This window comes from Ictalurus furcatus, chromosome 8, assembly GCF_023375685.1.
Source record: "Ictalurus furcatus strain D&B chromosome 8, Billie_1.0, whole genome shotgun sequence".
Lineage (NCBI taxonomy): Eukaryota > Metazoa > Chordata > Actinopteri > Siluriformes > Ictaluridae > Ictalurus > Ictalurus furcatus.
In genome coordinates this window covers 15,149,488-15,176,856 of record NC_071262.1, presented here as the reverse complement: position 1 = coordinate 15,176,856, position 27,369 = coordinate 15,149,488, and the positions used below count along the sequence as shown (strand labels likewise).

At 37.9% G+C, this 27,369-nt stretch overlaps 3 protein-coding genes across 9 annotated transcripts in view; all 3 read left to right on the top strand.

Annotated features, from left to right (window-relative positions):
* Nucleotides 1–1,919, top strand: part of matr3l1.1 (matrin 3-like 1.1) — a 39,207-nt gene extending 37,288 nt beyond the window's left edge. For 3 of the 5 annotated variants that reach the window (XM_053631011.1, XM_053631013.1, XM_053631009.1), the window contains 3 exons: nucleotides 1,009–1,093; nucleotides 1,200–1,321; nucleotides 1,446–1,918. In XM_053631011.1, coding sequence (XP_053486986.1) covers nucleotides 1,009–1,093; nucleotides 1,200–1,321; nucleotides 1,446–1,487 — 249 coding nt within the window. In that variant the 3' untranslated portion in view covers nucleotides 1,488–1,918. Of the gene's footprint in view, nucleotides 1–1,008; nucleotides 1,094–1,199; nucleotides 1,322–1,445 lie in introns of all 5 variants that reach the window. The other 2 variants (XM_053631012.1, XM_053631010.1) reach the window with 2 other exon arrangements.
* A 165-nt stretch (nucleotides 1,920–2,084) lies between these two features.
* tmem216 (transmembrane protein 216) lies at nucleotides 2,085–6,865 on the top strand. Of its 3 annotated transcripts, XM_053631017.1 has the most exons (6): nucleotides 2,085–2,785; nucleotides 3,215–3,228; nucleotides 3,331–3,424; nucleotides 4,136–4,228; nucleotides 4,340–4,541; nucleotides 4,776–6,865. In XM_053631017.1, the coding sequence occupies exons 1-6, from the start codon at nucleotides 2,773–2,775 to the stop codon at nucleotides 4,789–4,791; spliced, it is 432 nt and encodes a 143-aa protein (XP_053486992.1). In that variant the 5' UTR covers nucleotides 2,085–2,772; the 3' UTR covers nucleotides 4,792–6,865. The 3 variants fall into 3 exon arrangements, with proteins under 3 accessions (XP_053486992.1, XP_053486991.1, XP_053486993.1); XM_053631016.1 differs by having other exon boundaries at nucleotides 2,085–3,424; XM_053631018.1 differs by lacking the exons at nucleotides 3,215–3,228; nucleotides 3,331–3,424 and having other exon boundaries at nucleotides 4,776–6,864.
* Nucleotides 6,866–7,931: 1,066 nt separating this feature from the next.
* shtn3 (shootin 3) lies at nucleotides 7,932–25,614 on the top strand. Its single transcript, XM_053631656.1, has 16 exons — nucleotides 7,932–8,671; nucleotides 9,600–9,660; nucleotides 15,669–15,763; nucleotides 15,956–16,118; nucleotides 17,935–18,032; nucleotides 18,316–18,397; nucleotides 18,806–18,900; nucleotides 19,149–19,295; nucleotides 21,020–21,173; nucleotides 21,477–21,636; nucleotides 22,720–22,790; nucleotides 22,901–23,016; nucleotides 23,632–23,694; nucleotides 23,803–23,923; nucleotides 24,335–24,578; nucleotides 25,167–25,614. Exons 1-16 carry the CDS (start codon nucleotides 8,618–8,620, stop codon nucleotides 25,309–25,311), a joined length of 1,869 nt encoding a protein of 622 aa, XP_053487631.1. The 5' UTR covers nucleotides 7,932–8,617; the 3' UTR covers nucleotides 25,312–25,614.
* Nucleotides 25,615–27,369: the final 1,755 nt, after the last annotated feature.

Here is a 27,369-nt window from a genome sequence, read left to right as displayed (position 1 = left end):
CCTCTGTGATTGCCAACAAGGGTTTTGCCACCAAGTACTAAGTCATGTTTTGCAGAGGGGTCAAATACATATTTCCCTCATTAATATGCAAATCAATTTATAACATTTTTGACATGCGTTTTTCTGGATTTTTTTTGTTGTTATTCTGTCTCTCACTGTTCAAATAAATCTACCATTAAAATTATAGAATGATCATTTCTTTGTCAGTGGGCAAACGTACAAAATCAGCAGGGGATCAAATACTTTTTTCCCTCACTGTATGTTTAAAAAATTCTTGTAAATTTATTAAAAATCAAAGATTAATATGTAATTTAGCTCGATATTCAAACCCTTGGCTAAAGCATTCCAAATTTGAGCTCATGTGCCTCCTGTTTGCTTTGGTTTTCTTGAACTTAACTGGAGTCCACATGTTGCAAAATCAATTGATGACATGACTTTGAAAGGCACACACCTGTGTGTTTGTGTATCATAATTCACAGTGCATGTCAAACTATGAAGTCCAATTAACTCAAGGAACAAGGGTATAAAACCATTTTAAAGGGTCTGAATACTTTCTGAACCCACTGTATGTGAAGGAGGCAAGAATTTGATCAGAGGTGGAAAATGAGGGGAAAAGAATTGAATGGTCATGACTCTTATTATTTCTACATCTTCACTGCCACATTGCAGACTTGCTAAAAGCTTGCTAAAATGTTTATTGGAAATTAACTGTTGTATGTATGGGAAAAACACTTCAGATCAGTAGGCTTGGTAAATGAAGGAATAAATAAACAAGTTTGGTGATACTGGTGCTGGGATAGTGCTAGATGTTATTAGAGCACATATTTTGCCTTCGTGTTGCTCATCGCATAATTACAGCAACACTAGAATAATTCTTCAGAGCTTTACTGTCCATATGTTTTAGTGGTTGAGGACTGTAATTTCTTTTTCTCTCCCAGAAATGTAAGTCCCAATAAACATGTTGCTACTAATATGTAAATATTATTGCATATTATGTTCTTGTTGTAGGAGTCCAATAATAAGCAGCAGAGTGATGCACTAAATGGTAACACAGAATCTTTAAACGAAACTCTCAAAACAAATGACCCAGTAGGTAAGTGATGCAGTATTCTCTCCTTCCATTGCATATTACGGCGTATGATTGGTGAAGTATGTGGTGTGCTAGTTCATGGAACCAAAATCTGGTGTTGTGTTCACAGGAACTGAGTTTGTCCGGCCTGTGGTGGGCTACTTCTGTAACCTGTGCAATGTCATCTATGCCAGTGAAGAGGAAGCAAAAGACGAGCACTGCAGAAGTGCTGAACATCATGAGAAAGTGAAGGTAAATGTTCAGGTGTTTTGTTTCTTTTATCGAGTTTGTGCTGAATCTTAATTTTCCTGCAATTTTTTTTCTCCCAAAAATATGTTAGTACTGATGCTTTATATCTTTGCTTGCACTTTCTTAGGAACACAAGGAAAGAAGTGGCTCTGTGGAAACTAAAAAGTAATGTTTACATAACGGAAAGGCTGTGAGAGAAAGAGGACAGATTCAAGGGTGCAGAGTAGAGCGGGCCCCGCTGACCCTAAGCCAAATGAAAACTGGTAGGAGGGTGGTACAACCAGTCATGGGCCTGACTGGAAAGACTTCCGGTTGCCCCAATTAGTGCAGAAAATAGGGAGAGGTGTCAGCCTTCTCTTCTTGTCATCATAGACCGCCCTGTACCATAAACGTGTGTTTTAATAATAAAACAATTTTGCAGGAACATTTTATTCAAGGATGTATCAAGTTCAGCTGAATTTGTTGTTGAAACGATATCCAGTTGAATAAAATGGCATATTGCTCCATTATTAAACACAAAATATTTTTATTGTTTTGTTGAAACTGATAGAATTTTTAAATGTGTATTAAATCATGATTGCCTGTTTATCTATGAGCACATTTCTTTCTGTTTTGAGAGTAGAGTTAAATGTTAAATTATTGCATTCCATGTGAAAAATTATATTATTTAGAATACCATATGGATGGCATGGTGGCGTAGAGTGTAACATTTCAGGCTCACAGCTCCAGGGTTCCTAGTTTGATCCTGAGCTTGGATTACTGTCTGTCTTCTCATATGGGTTTCTTTCAGATTCTCTGGTTTCCTCCCACCTCTCTAAACATGCAGGTAGCTGGATTGGCTGTGCTAAATTACCCATATATGTGAATGAGTGTGTGCATACATAACAACAAAAGAAAAATGAGAAACCTACAGTTATAAAATAGTATATTACCATAAATAAAGAATATCTAGCTATGAAAATGAATAGATAAGTTCACTGATGGATGCATTCATGCCATAGTTCATAGAACTAATGTTATGGAGAGTGGAATGAAGGGAGAGTTGGGTGTTATTTTATATAAACGTTTAAGAGATGATTCAGGTGTCTGAAAGGTCAGGAATTAATGAGAGTACCAAGAATCTCTACCCTTTCAGTGTTAATTCTGTTTTTCCACATGTAAGGAAAAAAATGAATTTAAACGCAAGTGTAAATAAATAATGAATACAAAATCTCACATGTAGTTTAACTCCCACTGGTTCTTGAATCGTCGGACACCTTGAAATATCAGCATCTCCATTCTGCAACAATGCCGCTGACTTGGCAACACCATGCCATTGCGCTCGTGTTTTATTGCGCATGCCCATCCTCTGGCTTCTGATTGGGCCGTAGTCACATGTATATTTCACGGATTTTTATTGGAGATGAAGTGGCCGTCGCGCCCAAAATACGACGCCGTCTCCATGGTATTCCAACATGGCGGCCCACGGTAAGACGCTTGTAAAGAATTAAATCATTAACTGTAACTGGTGTTACGTTTGGCTAACAAAATTAATTAAAGAGTGTAGTCTGAACATACTTTTACTGTGGGTAGAAAGTGAAACATATGCCTTTTAGAGAAATGGCGTTGTTGTGCCTGCAATTAAAATCGCTTATGGTTATATGTGCAGTTATAATCGTACTTAGTTTTGCTCAAGTTATTATAAAGCCTTTTTTTTAAAATTATTTTTATTAAGGCATATACGTTACCCGATAAGTTGTTGTATGTGAGGATTATGAAATTTGTTCAACGATTTTATCATCCCCATTTTATATGGGCTGCTCAAACTAACGATCTGCATAACCTCAGTAGTTTATTCAGTATAAGAACCATCGGTTAATGTGAAACAGGATTGTAACCATTTTTCCCCCTTTGTAGGACGGCACCCCATTGTATCCTTTCAATATAATATTAACTCCTGCTCCCCTTTCTGTACTCATATGTTGTTTCAGCAAAAACCCATTCTGATATTACCCTTCTTAACAAAATCTCAGTTGTCCTCCATGCCCTTGCAGGTCCTGTTTTATTTGAACAGCTGGTATTTTGCTGCCTTCTTTATAGCTGAAATTTTAATGTTTATCTATAAAGGTAAATTATCATGATTTCTCCTCTTGTAAATTTCATATTTTTAAATTAATTTGGCAGTTTATTAGGTACACTTACATTGTATGTTCACTCTTTGGCCCTTATTATACTCCCTCCACAGAGGTATGAACATAGGGCCACTGCTGCCTCGCCATGAGAGATGTGAATTGTTCTCAGAACAGCAGTGAGCCTGACATGGTTGTGATGTGGTGTGATGAGTATATCAGAAGCAACAGTATTGCTATGGTTATTAAATACCTAAATGTTACTACTGCTTTGCTAAAATACTAGAGAACAATTAACCCAAATTGTACATGGAAAAAAGGCTACAGTCTTTGACTGTGTATGAACAAGGTGTATGTGTGTAATAAAGTAGGACCTGAGAATACACAGTATTTAAATCCTAGCAAAAACTTCTGTGTTTACTGCAACACACACTACAGTGCCACACTACAAATTGTGCAGAGCAACAGATAAGCTACTGTTAGTAATATATACATTTTAGATATGTAGTAGATAAAATGGCCAGTGGGTGTATATACATGATAGGGATTCCTAATAAACTGGAAACTAAGTGTCCGTATGTGAAGCAGGTTTTATATTATTGACCTTGTGTTATATTGCATGAATAGACTCAATTTTATGTAAATTTGCACCAATGAAATTTAACAAGTGCTGAATATTGATGATATTTATGATTAATCACCTCTTCAGGTGTATTGCTGCCATACCCTCAGGCTAATCTCATACTGGATATTGTTCTGTTGCTTCTCTACCTTGGTCTGGAAGCCCTGCGACTATTTTATGGTCAGTGTAAAATAATACTGGGGTTAATTAAATCATGGATAAGCATTTCACATGCTTTGTAGCAATTCTGACTGTAGTTGATGACTTGGTGATTGAAATCCTCCTTTTCAGGATGGAAGGGAAACCTGTGTGAGCGCTCTCTGATGCTCATTGTTAGTGTCGGTGTCTTGGTGCCATGCACAGTACTAAGTGTCTACTATATGCTCCTGCAGACATTTATACTGCGTCTCGAATTTGTCCTCAGTGCCATTTTACTCTGCTTCTATGCTCCGGAGCTGGTTCTGGCTCTAATAACCATTGCAGCATTTTCCAGGTAAGTGTTATAATGTTTGTTTGTTCAGCATCTATTTTATTTGACAGACAAAAGCATTTTTGCACATAACTGAATCTTGACAAGGTGGATTGCCATAATTTAAGTCATTAGTTCATTTAGGAGGAGAATTAGGTTAGTATGTATGCAATATCTGGACCATTTATGTTAAAATAGTTTTGACATTTTAATCTTTGTTGTTTGAAAGTCTGATTATCTTCCTTTTCATTCTTTTAGGGCCAGTGTTTATTAAGGATGTTTCGGAAGACAAGGAAATATTTGTTAGAATGAGAATATCCTGTATTCTTGTTTGGTATCCAGTTTTCAACATACAGTCCCCTCCAAAACTATTGGAATGGCAAGGCCAATTCATTTGTATGTGCTACACACCAAAGACATTTGGGAAAGATCAAAAGATGGACATGAGATGAGAGTTTAGGATTTCAACTTTTATTTCCTGGTATTTACATATTGATATTTGTATCAGACCACACAATGTTTAAATGAGAAAAAGTATAGGAACAGTTAAGTCTTGAAGTAAATTAAAGTAAATAACACTTAATATTTGGTTGCACATCCCTTGCTTGAAATAACTGCATCAAGCCTGGACTCACTGACATCACCAAACTGTTGGTTTCTTGTTTTGTGTCTCTTTTCCAGGATTTTACTACAGAATCTTTCAGTTGTTTGTTTCGGGGGTGAAATGCTGCTCTATTGGGTTATGATGAACCCAATTAATTTCCTCTCAATTCCTCCCAACACACAATCCTCCCAATTAATTTGGATGCATTTCTCTGTAAACTGGCAGACAAAATGTTCCTGTAAACTTCTAAATTCATTGTGCTGCTACCATCATGAGTTAAATTGTCAATAAAGATTAGTGAGCCTGTTCCAGAAGTAGCCATGACGCTACCTCCACCATCTTTCACAGATGAGCTTGTACATTTTTGATCATGAAAAGATCCTTTCTTTCTCCACACTTTGGCCTTTCTATCACTTTCATAGAGGTTCATCTTGGTTCCAGAACTTTTGTGGCTCATCTCTGTATTTCTTTGTGAATTACAATTTGGCTTTCTTATTCTTACTGCTGATGAGTGGTTTGCATCTTGTTGTATCCCCTCTATATTTCTGCTCTCTTCTTTAAAGTCTTATTTAAAATGTGGATTGTGATACCTTCGCCCCTGCCCTGTGGAGGTTGTTGATGTGACTGACTGTTTTTGGGGGTTTTTTTTTCACAGCTCTCCATGTTTCTGTCATCACCTGTTGTTGTTTTCCTTGCCCAACCCATTTGGTGTCTGTTGCTCAGTACACCAGTGGTTTCTTTCCTATTCGCAACATTCCAAATTGTTGTATTGGCTATGCCCAATGCCTCTGATTGATTTTCCCTCTTTTCTCAGCTTCAAAATGGCTTGCTTTTCTCCCATAGACAGCTCTCTGGGCTTCATGTTGGCTTATACTTTTTAACAACAAATACAGTCTTCACAAGAGAAACTGAAGGCTAAAACCAAGAGTAGATGTTCAGAGCTATTTATTGTTTAAAGAATCAATCTAATAGAACATACCTGAGTAACAAGAAACGCCTGTCAGTCACATGTTCCAGTATTTTTGCTCACCAACAAATTTAGTGATCTGATACAAAATGTGTTATGTTCTATGTTATTCAACACATATACATATAAATATCAGGAAATAAAAGCTGAAATTTTTATCTCTTCTCATATTCATCTTTTGATCTCAAACCCAAATGTCTTCAGTCTACAACAAAAACAAAATAATTGGCCTTGCCATTCCAATAGTTTCGGAGTGGACTATAGCAATGTTTTTCATCATTGTGAGGATCTGTACCACTTACTGCACTTTTCATTGATGTTTAACAGCAGCTGAGATCACTATCAGACTATCCGTTGGACATCAGTCCAACTTTAAATGCATGTGGATGAAGTACTTCAATATTTCATCTCTTTCATTGTTGCCACAAACCTTTTTTATCACTGTTATTTCCTGCCCTGTCTTTGTGACTGTTTTTGATTGTTTTGTTTTTTTTGTTTTTTTATAGTACCAAATGCATTTTTAAATAAATGGAAAATATTTTTACTAAAAATAATTTTCTTCTAAACTGTTTTTATTGCTAATAAATTAACTCAAGTTCACTTGTTTTATTGTTTATTGAAGCATGTCTTAGCTTTCCATAATTTGCCCTAAGGGAAAAGTTTCCTGTTTTAGATTTGCAAAGGTTTGAAGCGTCTCTGGAAATAGACAATATCAGACATCAGGATTTGTCTGAGACTATTTAGAATGAGGGATAAAATGTCTTAAGCTTAACAGTTTACTTAAGCTTGATATATGCTATTATTAAATCTGCATTCTTAGATTTAATATTGTTATGCAATTAATAATTTGTGAATATAAAGAGAAATCTTTGCCAGTTGATCACTAATATATTTTATATTGGAACTTTTTCTAAATCTGAAATTAGGGTTAGATTTTTTTTTCTAATTGGCATATTTAATAATACATACATACATACATTATATGTGTGTGTGTGTGTGTGTGTGTGTGTGTATATGTGTGTATGTATGCGTGTGTGTGTGTGTGTGTGTGTGTATGTGTGTGTATATATATAGATATATATATATAAAAAATATACACACAGTACTGTGCAAAAGTCTTAGCCACCCTATTTTAATAGTACAAATTTATAATTATAGATTTTTATTTTATGATTTCTGCATTATCAAGTCAGTAAAAAAAAAAAAAAAAACATTTTAGATTTCTCAACATTAATTTTCCAGCACAAAATTAAATGTTACAGAAAAATGTTTGTATGTCAGTAGAGAAAGCAGCATATTATGTAAGAGACACTTTTCAGACAAGAAAACAGAATGAAGGCTGCAGGGTTTTGCTGCAAAAACAAGACACAGTTGTGACAGTCAGAGTCTCCAGAAGAACCATGGCTGGTTCTGCAAGATGCTCAGTAAAACTTACCAGCTCCTTTCCTTGTAAATCTGCACAAATTGTACCGGAGATTACAAATTTTTTTAAGGAAAGGGTCGTCACACCAAATATTTACTTTGGTGATATTCAATTAAATATACAATTATCAATATTATTTGGGGTTAATTCTTCTGTAATATTTTAAATAATGTACATTTTCATGAATGTATTTCATATATTTTCACAAGTGGATGGACAAAACAGTGATTTTTTTTTTAAATGTTGAATTAAGAGTAAAAAAAACCAAACAATTACTACAGTTTAAGAAAAGACATGTTATAGATGAAGTTTGTTAAACTTGTCTATTCTACATGAAGTGTCTTGCCTTAATCACTGAGTCCTTAAAAATGAACACTTTATAAAAATGAAACTGTAGATAATAATAGGTAGTTTATGAATAAATACATTTTCCTGTTTCTTTTTTCTTTTTAACTATCAAATCAGAAATCAGCGGCTCGTTTACAGAATGTCCCTCAAACCAAGTGAATTTAATTGTATATATTAATTTGTATTAAAGATGATACCATGCTGGATAGGATGGAAAACGCATCAGAGTTTTGACCCTGTGGGCGGAGCCACGTCTGGCTGAGCTCGCTCAAGTGTGCGTATGAATGATATCATATAAGAGGATGCAATTCATTACTTTCACCAATAACACGAAAAATTAAGATTTTATTTTTCCGTATACTTATTTTGCTATGAATTGGTGAATATATTCATCTGTAATGTGCGGTTTGAAGGCACGGGGCTATGTATAATCGTTATTTGAACTCTGGCACGCGGCCCATCGTTGCGCTGTCGTGCGCGCTCCCGTGTCTAGGCTGGCTGCGCGCACACGCAGTGTGAGTAGTAGAGGGGTCGCTCTCATCCAGCCGGGTGGGACCACTCACTGTCTGCTGAAGGGCTATGGATGCGAGGCGGCTGTCTGGTAATGGTAATATAATTAGGACACATTTAATTTCTCTTTCTTGAACAGTTGTTTTTTCAATCAGGTGATGAGTTTATAAAAGATATTAAACAGACCCGGTGTCCGTTTCTAACAGTCTATTGTGCGCGCGCTTACCTTGTTCATCATTTCAGAAGCGATGGAGGCCGGTGGAGGAGGCGAGCAGGGAGAGGCTCACAGAGTCAAGACTGAGGTAAGGGATGGTCTGGTTGGAAAACTAAATAAAGTACAGTAGGAATTACGCTGTTGGGGTGATTATAAATCGTGGATGAAGTGTAATATCGAGTTTCTTTAGGTCACACAGTACCCGCTAAACCAGCGAACCGGCATTTTGATTTATTCAGGCCACAGTGGTACACACCCATCTGCAGCTGAATTGTTTGTGCCTCTTTTCATTTCACTGCACGTAATAATAACACAGTGATAATAATACAGGCTATATATATATATATATATATATATATATATATATATATATATATATATATATATATAATATATACACACTCAGACATTTTAAGGTATATAATTGGACCTTAAGGACCACTGATGTTTAAAAAGGTCTTCAAAAAGCTAAACCATGTGCACTTTCCCAGGTACAAGATACACAGTAAGGGTACAATATGATGGGCCCATGAAGATGCTCTAAAGATTGCAGTTCCCAAAAACAATTTGTGCCCAAGTCTCACCTATTCTTCAGTAGATAATCCCACCCGGATACTGTACACTTGTACATAAGAAGTGTACAATTGTGGAAGAGTAATGATTTTTAATCCCACTCTCCCATGTCACCTCATATCGTCTCAGGGAGTTTTTATGTTTGACCCGCAGCAGGGTAAATCCCATCACTTTTATTTGAAACCTTTCTTAAACTAACATTGATTACAAATTATGGCAGAGTTTTACATGGACAAGCTTCAAACGAAACATACTGGACAAAATAGCAAAAGAATTGATGTTGCGTTGCTGCTTTAGCAAAACATGTAATTTGTTAATATGTGTACAGAAAAGTATCTTATTTTCAGTTTGTCTTAAAATGCTTTTCATTGTGACACGTCTAACACAAAGTGGCTGAGTCTGTCATGGTAAGTGATTGTCGTCCCCTTTTATAAATTCTTCAGTGCCTGAGACTGACTGAAGAGAGAGACGAAGCTGAAAGACAGCTTAAGCATATTAAGAGAGGTAAGTTCACCTGAAAGCTGTTTGAGGTGAGTTAGTGCTATAATGCTAGTAATCTTTTAATATATGAATGATTTTCATTGCTAAATCAGCACTTTTATTGCTAAATGCTCATTGATATGGTACACGTAAAGAAAAAAATTAATACAGAAATATATTTATTTGGCTGACACTTTTATCCAAATGGCCACTCAGGCAGAATCTAATCCAGGCATCGATTTCATTAGTTATGGGTTAAGGGCTTTTCTCAAGAACGAACAGAAACTCCTGGGGTCTGAACTCACAATATTTCAGTCACAAATGTAAGTGTAAATGCTGTGTTGCCATTTTCCTAAACAATCCTGAATAGAATACCTTCAAAACATCAATGTTTGTTCATGTTATACCCTTAAATGTACCAGTGTAAAAGGTTCAAATTTATATTTTATATGTAGAACCCTGGTTTATTGGTGAGCATGTCTGCCTCGTACCTCTACCCGTGCTTCAGGGTTTCCTCTGGGTACTCTGTTTTTCTCCCCTAGTTTGGCATTTCCAAACTGTCCGTAGTGTGTGAATGTGTGTGCGATTGTGCCCTGTGGTGGGTTGGCACCCTGTCCAGGGTGTCCCCCGCTTTGTGCCCCGAGTTCTCTGAGATAGGCCTGTAACCTTGTGTCGTATAAACGGTTTGGAAAATGGATGGATGGATGAAGAACCCCATGACAGATGGGTTTCTTTTTGTTCCAAGTAAACCCCATTTAGAAACCTAGACACACTGATTATCCAAAGAAGCTGTGAGGAGCCCATTTTTTTCTAGAGTGCATTCTTGAACATATTCTTTAACTTCCTGACTTCCTGATTTTTCTAGTCTGTGTTTTTCCTAAATGGGTCAGGGAAACTGTGTATAGTACTTCTAGAAGTAATTGATCATCTGCATCCAGGCTTAGCCAGCTTCATTTGAAAGATGCTGGATGAGACTTGTATTGTGCAAAGTCAGCATCCTCCACTCATGCTCTTTTACATTTCTAGTGTATACATGGTGGGCTGGGGAAATCCTTCATATGGTGAAATTTTGACATTTTCTTCTGTTTGTAGTGTAGGCTTTCCTGAAAGGAAATGTAGTATGTGTCTCTTTTGCATGTATCCCCAATCACAAGTTACTGTAGAGGCTGCCATTTTCAAATCCAGTTGCCTCCAAAAGTGAGAAGGAAGTAAATTGCATTTTAAGTTTCCATTACTATGGCGGAGTAGATGCATTCAATGTTTGAGGGAATAAAACTTAGCTAGCAAGATTTTAAACATTATTAGGCATCCAGTTGCCTTTTCCAGTTGACTGTTTTTACCTTCACATAGTGCTGGGCAACATGGACCAAATCGTATATAAACAGTGTAAAACCGGATAAGTTTATTGAACTCAAAAAATTTGAGGAAACTAATTACCTCAAAATTTTTAAGTTGATAAATCAATTTCTTTAAGCCAAATACACTTAAATATAACAAAAATTTGATACAAACTTTGTAATTTAAGTGTATTTGGCTTAAAGAAATTGATTTATCAACTTAAAAATTTTGAGGTAATTAGTTTCCTCAAATTTTTTGAGTTAAATGAACTTATCCGGTTTTACAGTGAAGATATGGGTAATTTCATATCTTGAAAAGATATATATCATGATAAAATTGCTAAAATAATTACCTATGCAAAATAATTCCATGCGTTCATGACTGCTTTTTGATAATTCTGTGAACTAAACACCAGGCTTAGTGGTTAGCCTGTTTGCCTCGTACCTCCAGGGTTGGGGGTTTTATTCCCGCCTCCACTCTGTGTGCATGGAGGTTGCATGTTCTCCCTGTGCTTTTGGGGTTTCCTCCAAGTACTCCAGTTTCCTCCCCCAGTACAAAGGCATGCATTGTAGGCTGATTGGTATCTCTAAATTGTGCATGGTGTGTGAATGGGTGTGTGTGTGTGTGTGATTGTGCCCTGCAATGGGTTGCATTTTGTGCCCGAGTCTCCTGGGATAGGCTCCAGGCTTCCCATGACCCTGTGTAGGATAAGTGGTACAGATAATATGGATTCTTTATCATTATCATGCACATCGCTGTCTCTCTGCTTGAATTATGAGCCCGATTTAGAACTGGAAGTGAGCTGCAAGTGTGCAAAAGTTGAAATTTGAATTTGCTACTGCTTGAACTACAATTGTGCTGAAAGCAGCAATGCGGCAATCTGATGTGGTTTCCCGTTACGTCCATGCTTTTTATGCTATGCATGCATGTCATCTTAACTGGTCATCTTAACTTTGATGATGTTATTATATTCAAAATAGAAAACTGGGAATAGTAAGTTCCTATATTAAAGCTTTTAACCTACATTAAAATTCAATAGAAACGCCTTTATTTAAAAAAAAAAAAATTATTATTACATGTTTGTAGTACATGGCTCATCAGTACATGCTGTATGGATCAATAGAGCTCAGTTAGATGAAGCCCCAGACTTTCTGAAACAATCAAAGCTTCCTCCTGGAGCTACCATCATCCCCAGTGGAGTGTTAATAGACTCTGACAAATACTGTACTCATCTCTGCCAGGCACTTTTCCTTTGAATTATTTAAGACGACAATTATTAATTATTTACTAACTGAAAGTGCCACTGTTGTCACAGGATTGTTTCTATGATTGTATTTACCTGCAGTCCATGTACAAATGTACAAAGTATGTTATGTGCATGACGTAGTATATTGGAGCCAGTGCGCAGTAGGTCAGTTCATTAAGCCACATACTCCCACTAACAGTAAGAATAGTTTTCTGCAGTACCTAACATGACTCTGCAAATGTCAGTGTAGTTTTTTCACTGTAATTGCTGACATGCTGTGGGTCTGTGCTGATTGAATGTGATTGGTCCAAATGCTATTTAATCATTGGCTGTGCTGGAGAAACCACTGAGGTATATTAAAGGCAGCATCTGGCAAAATAACTGCTTCCCACCTCTATTTTTAAAGACGCTCCAATGAGTATTAGTTATCCCTCACCATCTGTTTGGTAAAAAGGAGTCACTATATACAGTATCATTATATAAGCTCTCATCAAATGTAAAGCAAGAGTGCATAGAATTTTTAGAATTTATTTATTTTTGTTAAAATTATAAAATATGTTAATTGAACCAGGTGAGTAAAAATACTTTATAATAAGATGTTTCTGAGCAGCTGTGAGTCACCTTGACAATCCTTTTATAGTAATTCACAGTCAGCGTTGTATCAGGGGTGTTGGGTCGAAATTAATTTTGATATTGGTACAGTGATTATACTGTGATTGGCAGGAGTTTGTTTGAGCCCAGTTAACACTGAGACAAGTCTGCACTGCATGGGCACTGCAGCTTGATCAAGCGGACACTGTAAGAGCTGACTGGCTGTAGATAAAAGACAAGGTCTTGTTCAGAGGTACTCAGTAACTGTGAAAGTCACATTGATGTGCACAATAAAGTTATTTTATTCTCATAATATTCTCTGTATTACTGAGCAATATCCCACACTACATACTACCGTACTACGTAGTATTTCACTGAACCATTGATATCATTGCTTATTGTGCATTGTACACTTTGGAACACAACATGGCATTATATCTAAATGTGCATGCAGTGGAGGAAGAGTGCAGCACAGCCCATGTTACAAATTGTTCTTCTGCAGGTGTATTTTTCTACCAGAGAGGGTGAAATTCTAAAATCTTACATCTTGTAAAATATAAAATACCTTTAGACAGGAATTAGTCTTTTTGATTGGAGAGGAGAGATGGCTGTAATCTTTGTGTGCAATTAAGACTTAAGTTACAAACAAAATCGCACAGTTATTAACAGGAGACTTATAATTTATCAGCAGAGCTTAAATCACTGTAATCAAAAGAGGTACTCCATGTTACTTTCAATTAAAATTAGCTTAACATGAGCAGACTGTGTCAGTATGGCTGATAGAGTGAGCCATATTTTCCTCACACAGCACAACACGGTTGCTGACCTAGAATCTGAACAGCCGAGCTCAGTCAGTCATTTGGATGCTAAAAGAGCAGAGCTAATGTCCAGAGGGCTTTGTTAGGACAGAGAGCCTTGACCTTTTTAGAGAGCGAAACCATAGTCCAGCTGAATGTTCATTACCACCAGCCTGTACATCCTATCTCATTCTGATGAATAAATTAGAAGGTATGAATGAGCCATGCTCAGGTCAAAGTTTTTGCACTATCGGAAATCTTCTTCTTCATCATCTTCTCTTGGCAGCCCATAGAACCGCTTGCGGGTAAATTATCAAATTTGGCACACAGATAGAGGACAGTCTGAACTGTTACTACAGCAAATAAGTTTTTGCACAATTCATGAAAATGCAAAAATTGATCAACAGCAAAAAGCATTTTAACACTTTACTACCAAATTTAATAATGGGCCTCAGGAAAGCTCTACTTAGATGTCAAGTGCACTTTATCACCAAAGTGTTGCAGAGGTGATGTTCTAACAGGGAAAAGTGCAAAATATTACACATTGCCAAGATGAGCTTGAGGTGATGTTCCTTCCATTATCATCTTTTAGTGAAATATTATCATGTAATATAAATATAAATATTATCGTATAATATATATAATATTATAGTGGTGGAGCTGGTACTGGTACTGTTTAGCACAAATGACTATAGCTCTTATTTAATACCAGTGTCAACATGTTTTAATTACTTGCATAACGTAATGTACACTCATCATCCACTTTAATAGGAACACCTGTACACTTGTTCATTTGTGCAGTTATCCAATCAGCCAATCATGTGGCAGAAGCACAATGCATAAAATCATACAGATACAGGTCAAGAGCTTCAGTTAATGTTCACGTCAAACAACAGAATGGGGAAAAAGTGTTATTTCTTTGACTTTAACCATGGCGTGGTTGTTGGTGCCAGATGGGTGGGCTTGAGTATTTCAGAAACTGCTGATCTCCTGGGATTTTCACACACAACAGTCTCTAGAGTTTACATAGAATGATGCAAAAAAACAAAAAAATATCCTGTGAGTGGAAGGTCTGCATGATGAAACACCTTGTTGATGAGAGAGATTAGAGGAGAATGACCAAACTGGTCTGAGCTGATGGGAAGTCTATAGTAACTCAAATAATCACTCTTTATAACCATGATGAGCAGAAAAGCATCTCAGAACACACAACACATAAAAACTTTGGGTGGATGGGCTACAACAGCAGAAGACCACATCAGGTTCCTCTCCTGTCAACCAAGAACAGGAATCTGAGGCTATCATGGGTACACTGTGCATTACAGTCTCATGATGTGCTTAGTTGGCTTCAGTGTGAAAAATGTTTGTTGTAAATATTTGTTGAAAAAATATATTCAGCGTTCCTTTAAACAGGCTGATGATACATTCCAGTCTGACTGCATGCTGAGAAGAGCATTCTTCATGCATTATTCACTAGCTGCTATGTAAAAGAATTGATCATCTCATCTTCATTCAGCCCCATAGAGTCACAAATGAATCATATACAGAATTTGGTTGATCAATTTCCATGTTATGTTTGTGATGTAATGCTCATGCATTGCCACATTTGCTATTGTTTCTTAATGCACTGTGATGAAGAAGAAGAAACAATCAAAGGCATGAATGGTAGACATGAATGGTGTGCACATACAGGGGTACACTACTGAGCAGGCATTTGAATGTGAACTTGCTTGACTTTGCTACAATGCTATGACACCTGATCTGCTGTTATAAGGCTTCCACAGGGTGTAGAGTTACTCTAGTAGGGTTCTGTGACAACAAGGGTATTGGTGTTGTCAAAACTGTTGAGAGGCTGTCTATTGTGAACATGAAACAGATAACCATCTTGGTGGTTCCACTTGCATGCTAGAAAAAGACGTGTTTGCTTTTGTTATTATACTTACAGTGCAATTTTAAATAACACAAATCTGTTTAATTCTGAAAGTGTGGTATAACCAATTTGTGTGTGTGTGTGTGTGTGTGTGTTTTTAACCTTTTGTTGTTGTTGTTGTTTCTTGTAGTTTCCCAAATGGTAATTGAGGAGGTGAACGTGCTGCAGACTCAGCTTGAGATTGAGAAGTCCTGTCGGGAAAATGCTGAAGCACTGGCCACAAAGGTAAAGCATCTACCCTTTACTCCATTGGTAGCCTAAATGCATGTTTATTACAGACAGTCCACAACCCACACTTACATGTTCTTATCAATCTACACACACACATGATTATTGTGTATAGGTTGTGCTAGTAAACTGAATTTCCATGCTACATGCAAATTTGGTTTCTCTGATAGTTGTGTAATATTTTGACAGCTGAACTGTGAGAACAAGAAGCTAAAGTATCTGAGCCTGTCGTCTCGACCGTGTCTGGATGAGCTCCTGCCCAGCATATCAGATTGCATCTCTCTGGAGGAGGAGGGCGATCCACAGGAGCACAGCCCAGACCCCTACACTCAGTACCAACAGCAGGTCAAAGGTACATGTCACAAATATACATATATATATATATATATATACACAGTATCTCACAAAAGTGAGTACACCCCTCACATGTGACAACACTGAAGAAATGACACTTTGCTACAATGTGAAGTAGTGAGTGTACAGCTTGTGTAACAGTGTAAATTTGCTGTCCCCTCAAAATAACTCAACACACAGCCATTAATGTCTAAACCACTGGCAGCAAAAGTGAGTACACACTTAAGTGAAAATGTCCAAATTGGGCCCAGTTAGCCATTTTCCCTCCCCGGTGTCATGTGACGTGTTAGTGTTACAAGGTCTCAGGTGTGAATGGGGAGCAGGTGTGTTAAATTTGGTGTCATCGCTCTCACACTCCCTCATACTGGTCACTGGAAGTTCAACATGGCACCTCATGGCAAAGAACTCTCTGAGGATCTGAAAAAAAGAATTGTTGCTCTACATAAAGATGGCCTAGGCTATAAGAAGATTGCCAAGACCCTGACACTGAGCTGCAGCACAGTGGCCAAGACCATACAGCGGTTTAACAGGACAGGTTCCACTCAGAACAGGCCTTGCCATGGTCGGCCAAAGAAGTTGAGTGCACGTGCTCAGCATCATATCCAGAGGTTGTCTTTGGGAAATAGACGTATGAGTGCTGCCAGCATTGCTGCAGAGGTTGAAGGGGTGGAGGGGTCAGCCTGTCAGTGCTCAGACCATACGCCGCACACTGCATCAAATTGGTCTGCATGGTTGTCGTCCCAGAAGGAAACCTCTTCTAAAGATGATGCACAAGAAAGCCCGCAAACAGTTTGCTGAAGACAAGCAGATTAAGGACATGGATTACTGGAACCATGTCCTGTGGTCTGATGAGACCAAGATAAACTTATTTGGTTCAGGTGGTTTCAAGCGTGTGTGATGGCAACCAAGTGAGGAGTACAAAGACAAGTGTGTCTTGCCTACAGTCAAGCATGGTGGTGGGAGTGTCATGGTCTGGAGCTGTATGAGTGCTGCCGGCACTGGGGAGCAACAGTTCATTGAAGGAACCATGAATGCCAACATGTACTGTGACATACTGAAGCAGAGCATGATCCCCTCCCTTCAGAGGGGATGATAACGACCTCAAACACACCTCCAAGACGACCACTGCCTTGATAAAGCAGCTGAGGGTGAAGGTGATGGACTGGCCAAGCATGTCTCCAGACCTAAACCCTATTGCACATCTGTGGGGCATCCTCAAACGAAAGGTGGAGGAGCACAAGGTCTCTAACATCCACCAGCTCCGTGATGTCATCATGGAGGAGTGGAAGAGGGCTCCAGTGGCAACCTGTGAAGCACTGGTGAACTCCATGCCCAAGAGGGTTAAGGCAGTGCTGGAAAATAATGGTGGCCACACAAAATATTGACACTTTGGGCCAAATTTGGACATTTTCACTTAGGGGTGTACTCACTTTTGTTGCCAGAGGTTTAGACATTAATGGCTGTGTGTTGAGTTATTTTGAGGGGACAGCAAATTTACACTGTTATACAAGCTGTACACTCACTACTTTACATTGTAGCAAAGTGTCATTTCTTCAGTGTTGTTACATGAAAAGATATAATCAAATATTTACAAAAATGTGAGGGGTGTACTCACTTTTGTGAGATACTGTATATATATATATATATATATATATATATATATATATATATATATATGTCATATATGTGATATATGTCCTCTAAGAAAAATCTGATATCATACAGATTTTCTGAAAATGTGCCTTGTTCAGGAAAACTTTAAGAATTTAGGAGACAACCACTGCTTTACATAGAAATGCTACTTTTTACCATAGATCTTCAGGAAACAGTCAACACTTTACTGGAGGAAAAAAAGCAGTTAGTCTGTCAGTTACAGGAGCAGAAAAGACAAATCGAGGAGTTGACAGCCCTTGTAAGTAACAGTTTTGTCACACGAGAATGAGTTCACTTGTGCTTAACGGAGCTGTGTGGGGGACTTGGGGATGCACTACATGCATGAACCTTTTGAATAATAAATCAAATAGTAATGAAGCCTCATAGTAACCTCTAGTATCTGTCCTCATGGAAGACATAGAAGAATATTTCAGTGAACTTCTTCACTTTACATTTTCAAAATATATTTTTATTTATTTAAATTTGACCTGACTCTGTGACTTGTATGGTATGTGTTTTAAACACTTTCTACTGTTTACTAGACTGTAAAAGAGCAAGCAGAGATGAAGGAGTTTTACAAGACCATTGAGCAGCAAAGCAAGACCATCAAGAGATTCAACAGAGGTGAGCATTTCTCTGGTGCCCCTTGGTCATGAAATACAGTGGCTGCTGATTAGCAGTGATGTTCTAAATAAATTTGATGTAATATTATCAGTTATGTGGCCTTTTATTTTATTCTGTGGAGCCAAGCATTCAACTGTTTATGCATGACATCAGCATGCTTGCATGTCCAGCATCCTTTCCTCCCAGCCTACTCAGTCCTAGTTCCCCTTAAACACCATGATGGAAATAACGGGACAAGATCTAGCTCAGAAAATCCCATAGCTTTAGCTAGGGAAATGTAATTTAATATGATCTCTACTGAACTCCCTCCCTCTGTGTTTGTATTCACTTTGCCTGTGATGGTTTAGCTACAGTACAGCACTCAAAGCAAAACATGGGTTACCATTCACATAATATCTGTCTTCCCAGTGTCCATGATGGCTGCTAATGAATATGAAGGACTGAAGGAACAGTTGGATCTGGAGCAGAGCCTGAGGGAGAAGGCAGAGACCTATGCACATGAGGTATGATGTGATAGTTCTTACTGATAAATACATACATCACTAGTATTACGACCTGTTTAACGTAAACTGTTTTTCTAAACACCTGTCATAATACATTTCATGGTTCCTATTGTGCCATTATTTGTTGTAACTGATCTGATTTCAGTTTTAAGGACAGATAATTCTACAAACACATTTTTGTTTTGGACTTCAGTTGGAACTGGAATGTTCAGAGCGGAAAGTTGATGGTCTTGTTTTTCCTTCTTTAGATGTTGGTGAAGCAAAAAGAAGCTAACAGGCAGAGCATGATTCTCCTGCAGCAGGCAGATCCCAGTGTTCAGCTGCTCAAAGCACTGGAGGATGTAGCAAATGTAACCAAAACACTGGAGCAGGAACGTCTGCAGCACCAAGAAAAGGTAGACCATCTCACTGTCGTCACCAGCAGAAAACCCTTATACTGTCAAATAGCATGTCACAAGATATACTGTATGATTGTGACACCCTGGTTGGTGTGAGGAGAATGAGAACTCAGTAGGCCGGTATGAGAGAATGCCAGCTTATGTTTATTATTGGGCTTTCTGCATGGCAATCTTTTTAACTGCTTCAAATTTCACACATGCACACAAGCTCAGCAGGAAACTACTGTTGCACTGCACCACCAGCTCTCTCTACTTGGCATGCAGCACGTTACTGCAAGACACACACACACAGTATATAAATAGATCATTGTTAATCACACACAGGTGTATGCTCATTCATAAAATTACCCACTCCTTCTCCCAGACTCTGCCCTCCATTCACAAGCTGCACTAGACCACGCCCCCGCTGCCACAAAGATATGTATCATAATATATAGGTTTGATAACAAGTCTAAGCAAATATCAGTGCTGCATTTTAAAACTTACAGAAAAAGGAAAGCCTAAGCATCTGATACAAAATAATAACAGTTGGTTAATTAATCAGTTACTCATTACTGAACATGACAACAGGGGTGGACAATGTTGAAAAATTACTGATGATACCAACAGTCCATTCAGAAAAGCGCACTGTGAAGTAATTTCTTGTGATTTCAATATTGTATTGTCATATTGACAAGCTCTACCATGAATGATGTTTAAATAAGAGGTGTACATATATAAACACAAATACCCTAATGTGCTATTTAAGGGTAAAGCTGAAGAGTAAAATGCTACAGTTGAGCAAAGGATTAATCAAAATGACTTTAAAAGTCAGTGTCCCCAGATGTGTGCCTTGTAGATCTGTTATGAGTGTATTTTGCTCAGTAGGCCAACAATTCAGTAGTGTTTTTTATTTTTATTTCTGAGCATTGCACCTCAGTTGCTCTGTGTTTGCAGGCTCAGCAGATTGAGCATTTCCTTGAGGAGCAATAACAAATGAGAGGATGCGAGTCTTGCCTTGCCTCCACAGTATATATACACAGCACTGCATTAAGTACAGCTTCAAAATATCAGAGGGGAAATCCAGCAGCTCTCAAACAATATAGAGTGTTACAGAAAGTGCATTACAAGAAAGCATTACAGAAAGTGCTGAAATCCACTGGCACTTTCACAGATGGGTCTCAAAACCGGCTCACATATTTTCACATTGCTATCTAAAGCATTGTGGGCCAGGTGACAGGCATGGATCAGAAAATAAAATCAGCTGTTCCCAGGTTAATGACAGACTGTAGCCCTGCTGACAGAACTGCTGTTCCAAGCAGACAGGTGCAGGGTGAAGTACGGCTAGTGGGACATCAATAAATCCGCAGCTGCCCAGGGCTTGCATGCAAATTTTGGGCAAGGTTAAATCAATATTCCGCAATGGTGACAGACCGTCTGCAATGTCACGCCACAGAACTGCAAGTTTTGAATAGGGTCTTATCTAAACAATTGATTAAGTATTTGCTGTACAGTAAATATAAAACTATTAACAAAAGTTTTTTGTTGTTGTTGGTTTGATTTGTTTACTGTAACTCACTTTACTGTCATGTCTAATCCTGGATGTGCTATGTGTTGATTGTTTATGGTTTATTACCTCTTCCAGAGGTTGACATGTTAAGAAATGGAGCAGGGATAAATCTTGATTCCCAATGAAATGTCTTTGTAATTCCTACAAGTTCCCTTTTCCTCTCTCTATGTAGCTGAAGGCTTTGGAGGTTGAGCTGGATCAGAGTGCCTTGCGAAAGCAGCTAGAACAGCTGCAGAAACAGCTGGAGTTACTAGATGAGGAAAAAAAAGACACAGAAGAACGTCTCCAGCAGGAGGTGAAAAAGTGTGGTGACTTGGAGAGCAGAGGTGAGCTCACATCCTGTAATTCTGGGAAAATAGTCTCTAGTTTCAGTTGTACCTCCATCATCAGGCCAGGTTGATGGTTAGTTAATCTTTATTATCTATATAACATTGCAGCATCTTCAACGGAGATATACTAGAGATAACTAACAAGATCAGGCTAACTAGCACCAGTTTGTTCATGTTGACAATTTCTTTTGCTCCAGGAATGAGTCATATATTCAGAAATTAAGACTGCATAGCATTTAAAAATTAACAAATCAGAAATTTTATAAGTCCCCCACCCACCCACCTTGTTGTTTTCTGCAGTGAAAGAGCTACAGGAGTCTCAGAGGAAAAGGGAATTATCGCCAGCTCCATCTCCTGGGACTGCACCTCCCCCTGCTCCTCCTCCTCAGCCCCCTCCACCTCCACCTCCTCCTCCTCCCCCTCCCCCACCACCACCTCCCTCCCGCTGCAACCCCCTCAGGTAAGGTTTGGGCCAGGCCATAGACAACTGTAGTCTTCATGTCCTTTAGTCCACAAACATGTTTTAAATTACCCTGTGAAATATACGCTCACCATCCACTTTATTAGGAACACCTGTACACCTGCTCATTTACACAGTTATTTAATAAGGCAATCATGTGGCAGCAACGCAATGCAAAAAATCATGCAGATTCAGGTCAGAAACTTCTGATCTCCTGGGAGTTTAACACACGAGAGTTTACACATAATGGTGTGAAAAACACATCACATCAGGTTCCACTCCTGTCAGCCAAGAACAGGAAGAGGCTATCATGGGCACAGGCTCACTCAAACTGGACAGTTGAAGATTAGAAAAACTAAATTACCTGGTCTTCCATTCTTCAACTGTCTAGTTTGGGTGAGTCTGTGCCCAATGATATCCTTGGATTCATGTTCTTCACTGACAGGAGTGGAACCTGATGTGGTCTTCTGCTGTTGTAGTCCATCCACCCCAAGGTTTGATGTGTTGTGTGTTCTGAGATGTTTTTCTGCTCACCGTGGTTGTAAAGAGTGATTATTTGAGTTACTATAGACTTCCTGTCAGCTCAGACCAGTCTGGTCATTCTTCTCTAATCTCTCTCATCAACAAGGTGTTTCATCATGCAGACCTTCCACTCACAGGATGTTTTTTTGCTTTTCGCAACATTTTGTGTAAACTCTAGAGACTGTTGTGTGTGAAAATCCCAGGAGATCTGCAGTTTCTGAAATACTCAAACCCGCCCATCTGGCACCATCAACCACGCCATGGTTAAAGTCACAGAGATCACAAATTTTATTCATTCTGACGTTGATGTGAACATTAACTGAAGCTCTTGACCTGTATCTGTATGATTTTATGCATTGTGCTGCTGCGACATGATTGGCTGATCAGATAACTACATAATTGAGCAAGTGTACAGGTGTTCCTAATAAAGTGGATGGTGAGTGTATATACATATTTATTCTTGCAATGTTAGTAAGAAGTATATACTTAAATGGTGGTTTGATGGTAGACACAAATCTGAACTCTTGATTTTCCCTTTATACACAATTCTTTGTCGAACAGCTCCCTCATCGCAATCATGAGGAAATCTTCCAAGACAGGAAAAGGCTCTCCAAAATTAGAGCAGGCTCCAGGTGACGTTGCTTTTGGCCCCACGCAGTACAAACAGCACATTATTCTATGTAGCCCTGGCTTTTCTTATGTTCTGACTTGACCTGCCAAATGTTGGATTTTCTTTGTGCAGTGCCAGAAGCTGCGGATGATGTCAAAGTAAAGGCTGTGAATGAAATGATGGAAAGGATCAAACATGGGGTGGTTCTCAGACCTGTGAAAGGACAGGACACAAAGGTGATGCTCAGTGTCTTCATTAAGTGGATAGTTGTTCAGTGCTCTGTATTTTACCGTATGTTCTGATTCATGATTGGTAATCTTATATTTGTTCTGCATGTGACCTGCTGAATTGACTGGCACATCTGCAGAGATTTGTTTCAAAGGTAAGTGGTAAGCCTGATAAATGAAGTTCTTTTAGAAAAGGACTATTTGGTCATGCTCCCCGAGGAATAGAATCATTATTAAGCTTGTGTTGTAGGTGGACATTTCAAATGGTGAGAGTAAATTGATTGTGTTTAAGGCATTGAATGACTGAGCCTCTATGACAACACACTGTCTCATAGGGTTAAAATCAATAGGTTGGACACATAGTCAGGATTTTAGTATATACCATCTGTTCAGTGCTTCAGTGTCAGAAACTGTCTATGCCTTTCTTGTATATCATATCATTTGAGTATAAAATATAAAAGATTTAGAATATAGAATTATATATATATATATATATATATATATATATATATATATATATATATATATATATATATATACATATATAAGAACATATGTAGCTTAACAGTGTTCTGTGCAACCAAATCATTGTTTTTTAAATGCCACACAGTACTGTATGTACTTTCTGTTCAACAGCTAAGTCCAGCTAGTGAGGAGAAGCACCAGGAGAGTGCTATGGAGGAGCTAAAAGGCATCCTGGTACTTTATTTTTCTTCATCTGCACTGTGTATGACAAATGAAAGTAATTCTATATGACCATGTACATTGGAGTATGTGAGATTCATGGTTTTTCATTTGATTTCACAGGATGCAGTGAAAAAGAGTCCCAGTCGTGGCTTCCAGGAGACATTGCCTGTTAAGAAGGACAGTGAACTGGAAGTGATTCTCAGGAGGAGACGCAAGCAGGCCTGTGAACCAGCTTCAGCAGGTTAGTCTTGATGTTGAAAGCCAATGTCAGGGTACATTTTAGTGTGCTTGAGCAAATTAATCTTAGCATTAATGTGTTATATTATGTTAACTTAATATTGTATATTATCCATGCATGATTGTCTATGTGATGTGGATTGTTTTTATGAATGTTATTTATTTGAAGATCTAATTCATTAAATGTAAAAACACATTTATTTAAATATTTAGTACAATCATAATGTTTAATTGGAAATGAACTGAAGGTGTATTTTTTTTTAAATGTTGCTATCCAATACCACAAGTCTGATTAATCTCAAAACAGTACTTAATCCAAGCAGTTTAAACCTTACAAGTGCCTCCTTTATCATTAAAAAAAAATAAAAATAAACATTTAGCCAATTTTGATTGGATTGCTCTCATACCTTTATAGATGAGGTGGAAGGTCAGATCAGCAAAGTGTCTTCATTTGATAGTCTGAATGGCCGGCACAGTTCAGACTCGGGAAAAGACACGGACAGGCCGAGCAGCAGCTCTCTCTCAGGGAGTGATTCCAGCCCCAGGAGCAGTGCTGATTTGGGAACAGAACCAAATGGAAGCAAGCAAAATGCTGCTGTGTGTACATCTCTCTCAGAGAAAGAGCACTCTGAATTGGTCATCAGTGGTTCTTCTGCACGGTAAACTTACTTCTACAGTCATCTCTATATAGAGAAAAATGTTTTAGCTTCAAGATGCTGTTTGTGTGTGTGTGTGTGCGCGTGTGTGTGTGTGTGTGTGTGTGAGAGAGAGAGAGAGAGAGTGTGTGTGTGTGTGTGTGTGTGATAATAGTAGTGGTAGTACTAGTATGTTCACTATTTTAAGACGTCACGCTACACTGCCAGCAGCCAGCAGAGGTCGGCAGTGGTGCACAGAGTGGCTGTGCGAGAGCGCTCTGTTGCCCAGAATTCTCCAGCCTTGCTTGGCTGCAACCCTTTGTCACACCTTTGTAGAGGGGTGACAGTTATGGTATGTCAGGGCTTTGTTCGAGGTAAGCGTAAATGGAAAATAATAGTAAAAATAATTTGAAAAGAAAGTGAAAGGTAAAGCAGAAAGAAAGTGGAGGAAAGAAACTAAAACAAAGATATAAAACGCAGTTCGAGCCGAACTTTTTTCAAGTGTACAAAACACATCCAAGCCCTTTGTTATTTTTCATTCTACAATTTGGTCCATGCAGAACCGTTCCGTAACAACTATAAAGCTCAAACATCTTTCATGGTGTGTTTCAGAGAGCTTAAGCATGAAGAGCAGGAGAAAAGTAAACAGCACAGTGGCCTTAGCCACCCAGCGCAGCACGAGGACCCACAGGTGATTATCGGCTCCTCAGCAGACAGTACCAACACAGCAAACAGCAGCATGGATGCTGAGTGTTAACAGCAACAAACGGCACTAGCAGGACAGCTACAACATTTGCACAGCATCTTTTTTTTCTTCAATTTATTTATTCCAAAGTCCAGAAATGTTCTTCAGTTCTAGTTACTTACTGTCCACTTTTGGAATGCAGCAGTATTTACTTTTTCTTTATAAATGTATTTTGACACTTAAAAGGGAACAGGCTCAATTATAATATTATATAATATCCTATGATAATTATATTTACAAACTAAGCATAGCCACAATGAGTACAATGAACAACAATATTTTAAAAGCAACATATGATTTGCATTCCTAACCAGTGTCTTTTTATAGGGAATATTAATTCTCTTGTGAATTATTGTTCTGTCTCCATCAGTAGAGTGTTTGGGGAACATTTAAGTAATTTTAATGCTTTATGATGGGTATAATTCATTATTTGTCTTAATCTTATTTTTGGTCACCCAACTAAAACCTCTTCTTTCGGTCACCCAAATACAGTTTGATTGGTGCTGAACAATATGTCCTAAAGTAATATGTTATGGTTTTGACTGTAATGATATTTTGTGAAACACAGTGAAAGAAACAAAAAATCACACTGACACATCTCTGACAATAACTAGCTCCTCTGACAGGTTTTATTATTAATAATAACATTGCTATATTTAAAAAGTGAACAGTAAAGATCATTGTTTACAATGCACAACCTGAATTCTGAACCAGTCTGAGAACAATACTGCACATCGAGGCACTTTTGTTGTCCTTTCTGAAGTGTTTTTCTTTTTTTCTTTTTCTTTTTTTTTTTTTTTTTGGAACTATCCACTTGAGATGCAAACTTAAGCCATGTAAGAGCTCACACTGATGTGGATAAGCATGAAGGAGACAAGTGAAGGTCTGTTCACTCTACCTCCTATAAGACAAACTCACCTCCTAGCTATCTTTAATTGTACAGCTTGTCTACATCATAAAATGTGAACACAATCAAGGAGTGAATTGTTTTCCTCTGACGTCTTCCACCTGTGTTGCCCAACTTTTTGCACTGCAATGGATGCACTGTTCACTGGTGCTACGTTTGCTTAATTATGCTTTAATGCAATTTAAGGGTAGAGCTAGGTGTGTTGAAGTTTGTAGCCTCCACAGACAATGCAATAACATCTGCAAATTGTAATGGTGTGCACTGGACCTAATGCACGTTGAGGCACTTTTTTCCATCTGAGGCACTGTGGTTCAGTCTGTGATCCATCCTCATAAGATAGTAATCCTTGCAAATTGTTACTATATCAGCTGTAAAATAATTTGCCTGTAAAATAATCAGCTGTAAAATAATTTGCAGCTAGACTTTCATTTTGTTCCTACACCCATTGAGATATATAAACATATTACATTTTTTGGATAAATTCTTCTGGAAGAATTAACTGACCTATTAATTATTCAGCACCTTTGGAATGTTTATTGGCCTTATTGTGAACACTGTTTGTTCCTCTTCAGCCTTATGGGCTTAACTTTGTAGGTTACAATGAATTTAGATTATCTGATTGTTGTGATCATATAATGTGTGTGTGTGTGTGTGTGTTTTTAAAATGAGTGGACCTTTTCATCTGAAACCATGTCATTCTGCTGCACCATACCTTTTAAACTGGACTGAATAAAAATGAAGATACACTGAAAAGGCTTTTTGATATGTGATGACTAGCATCATGGTAATTGATGTTAGATATGTGCCAGCACCTTTTTTTTTTTACTTAAAAAAAAACTCAACAAATGACTTCATAAAATTATGGCAGTTTGATATAGGCCCTTTGGAAAATAAAATCGTTTCATTCTACCTCTAAACAAGATTTAATGTGTGATAGAAAAAAGGGACTGACAAAAGGCACTCCACCTCCCAATATACCTTACTGGGATGAGTCAGAGTTAAATCTACTAAAGTAGAAGTTTAGTATAGCTTGAACAGCTCAAATATGAAAAATCAAATATCATTGCAAAGTGTAAAGAGCTCAGTGTATGGCTTGTAGTGACTGTAGATTTCATCAAGCTGTTGAATTACATGATTGGTTAACTTTTCATTTTACTTCTTAT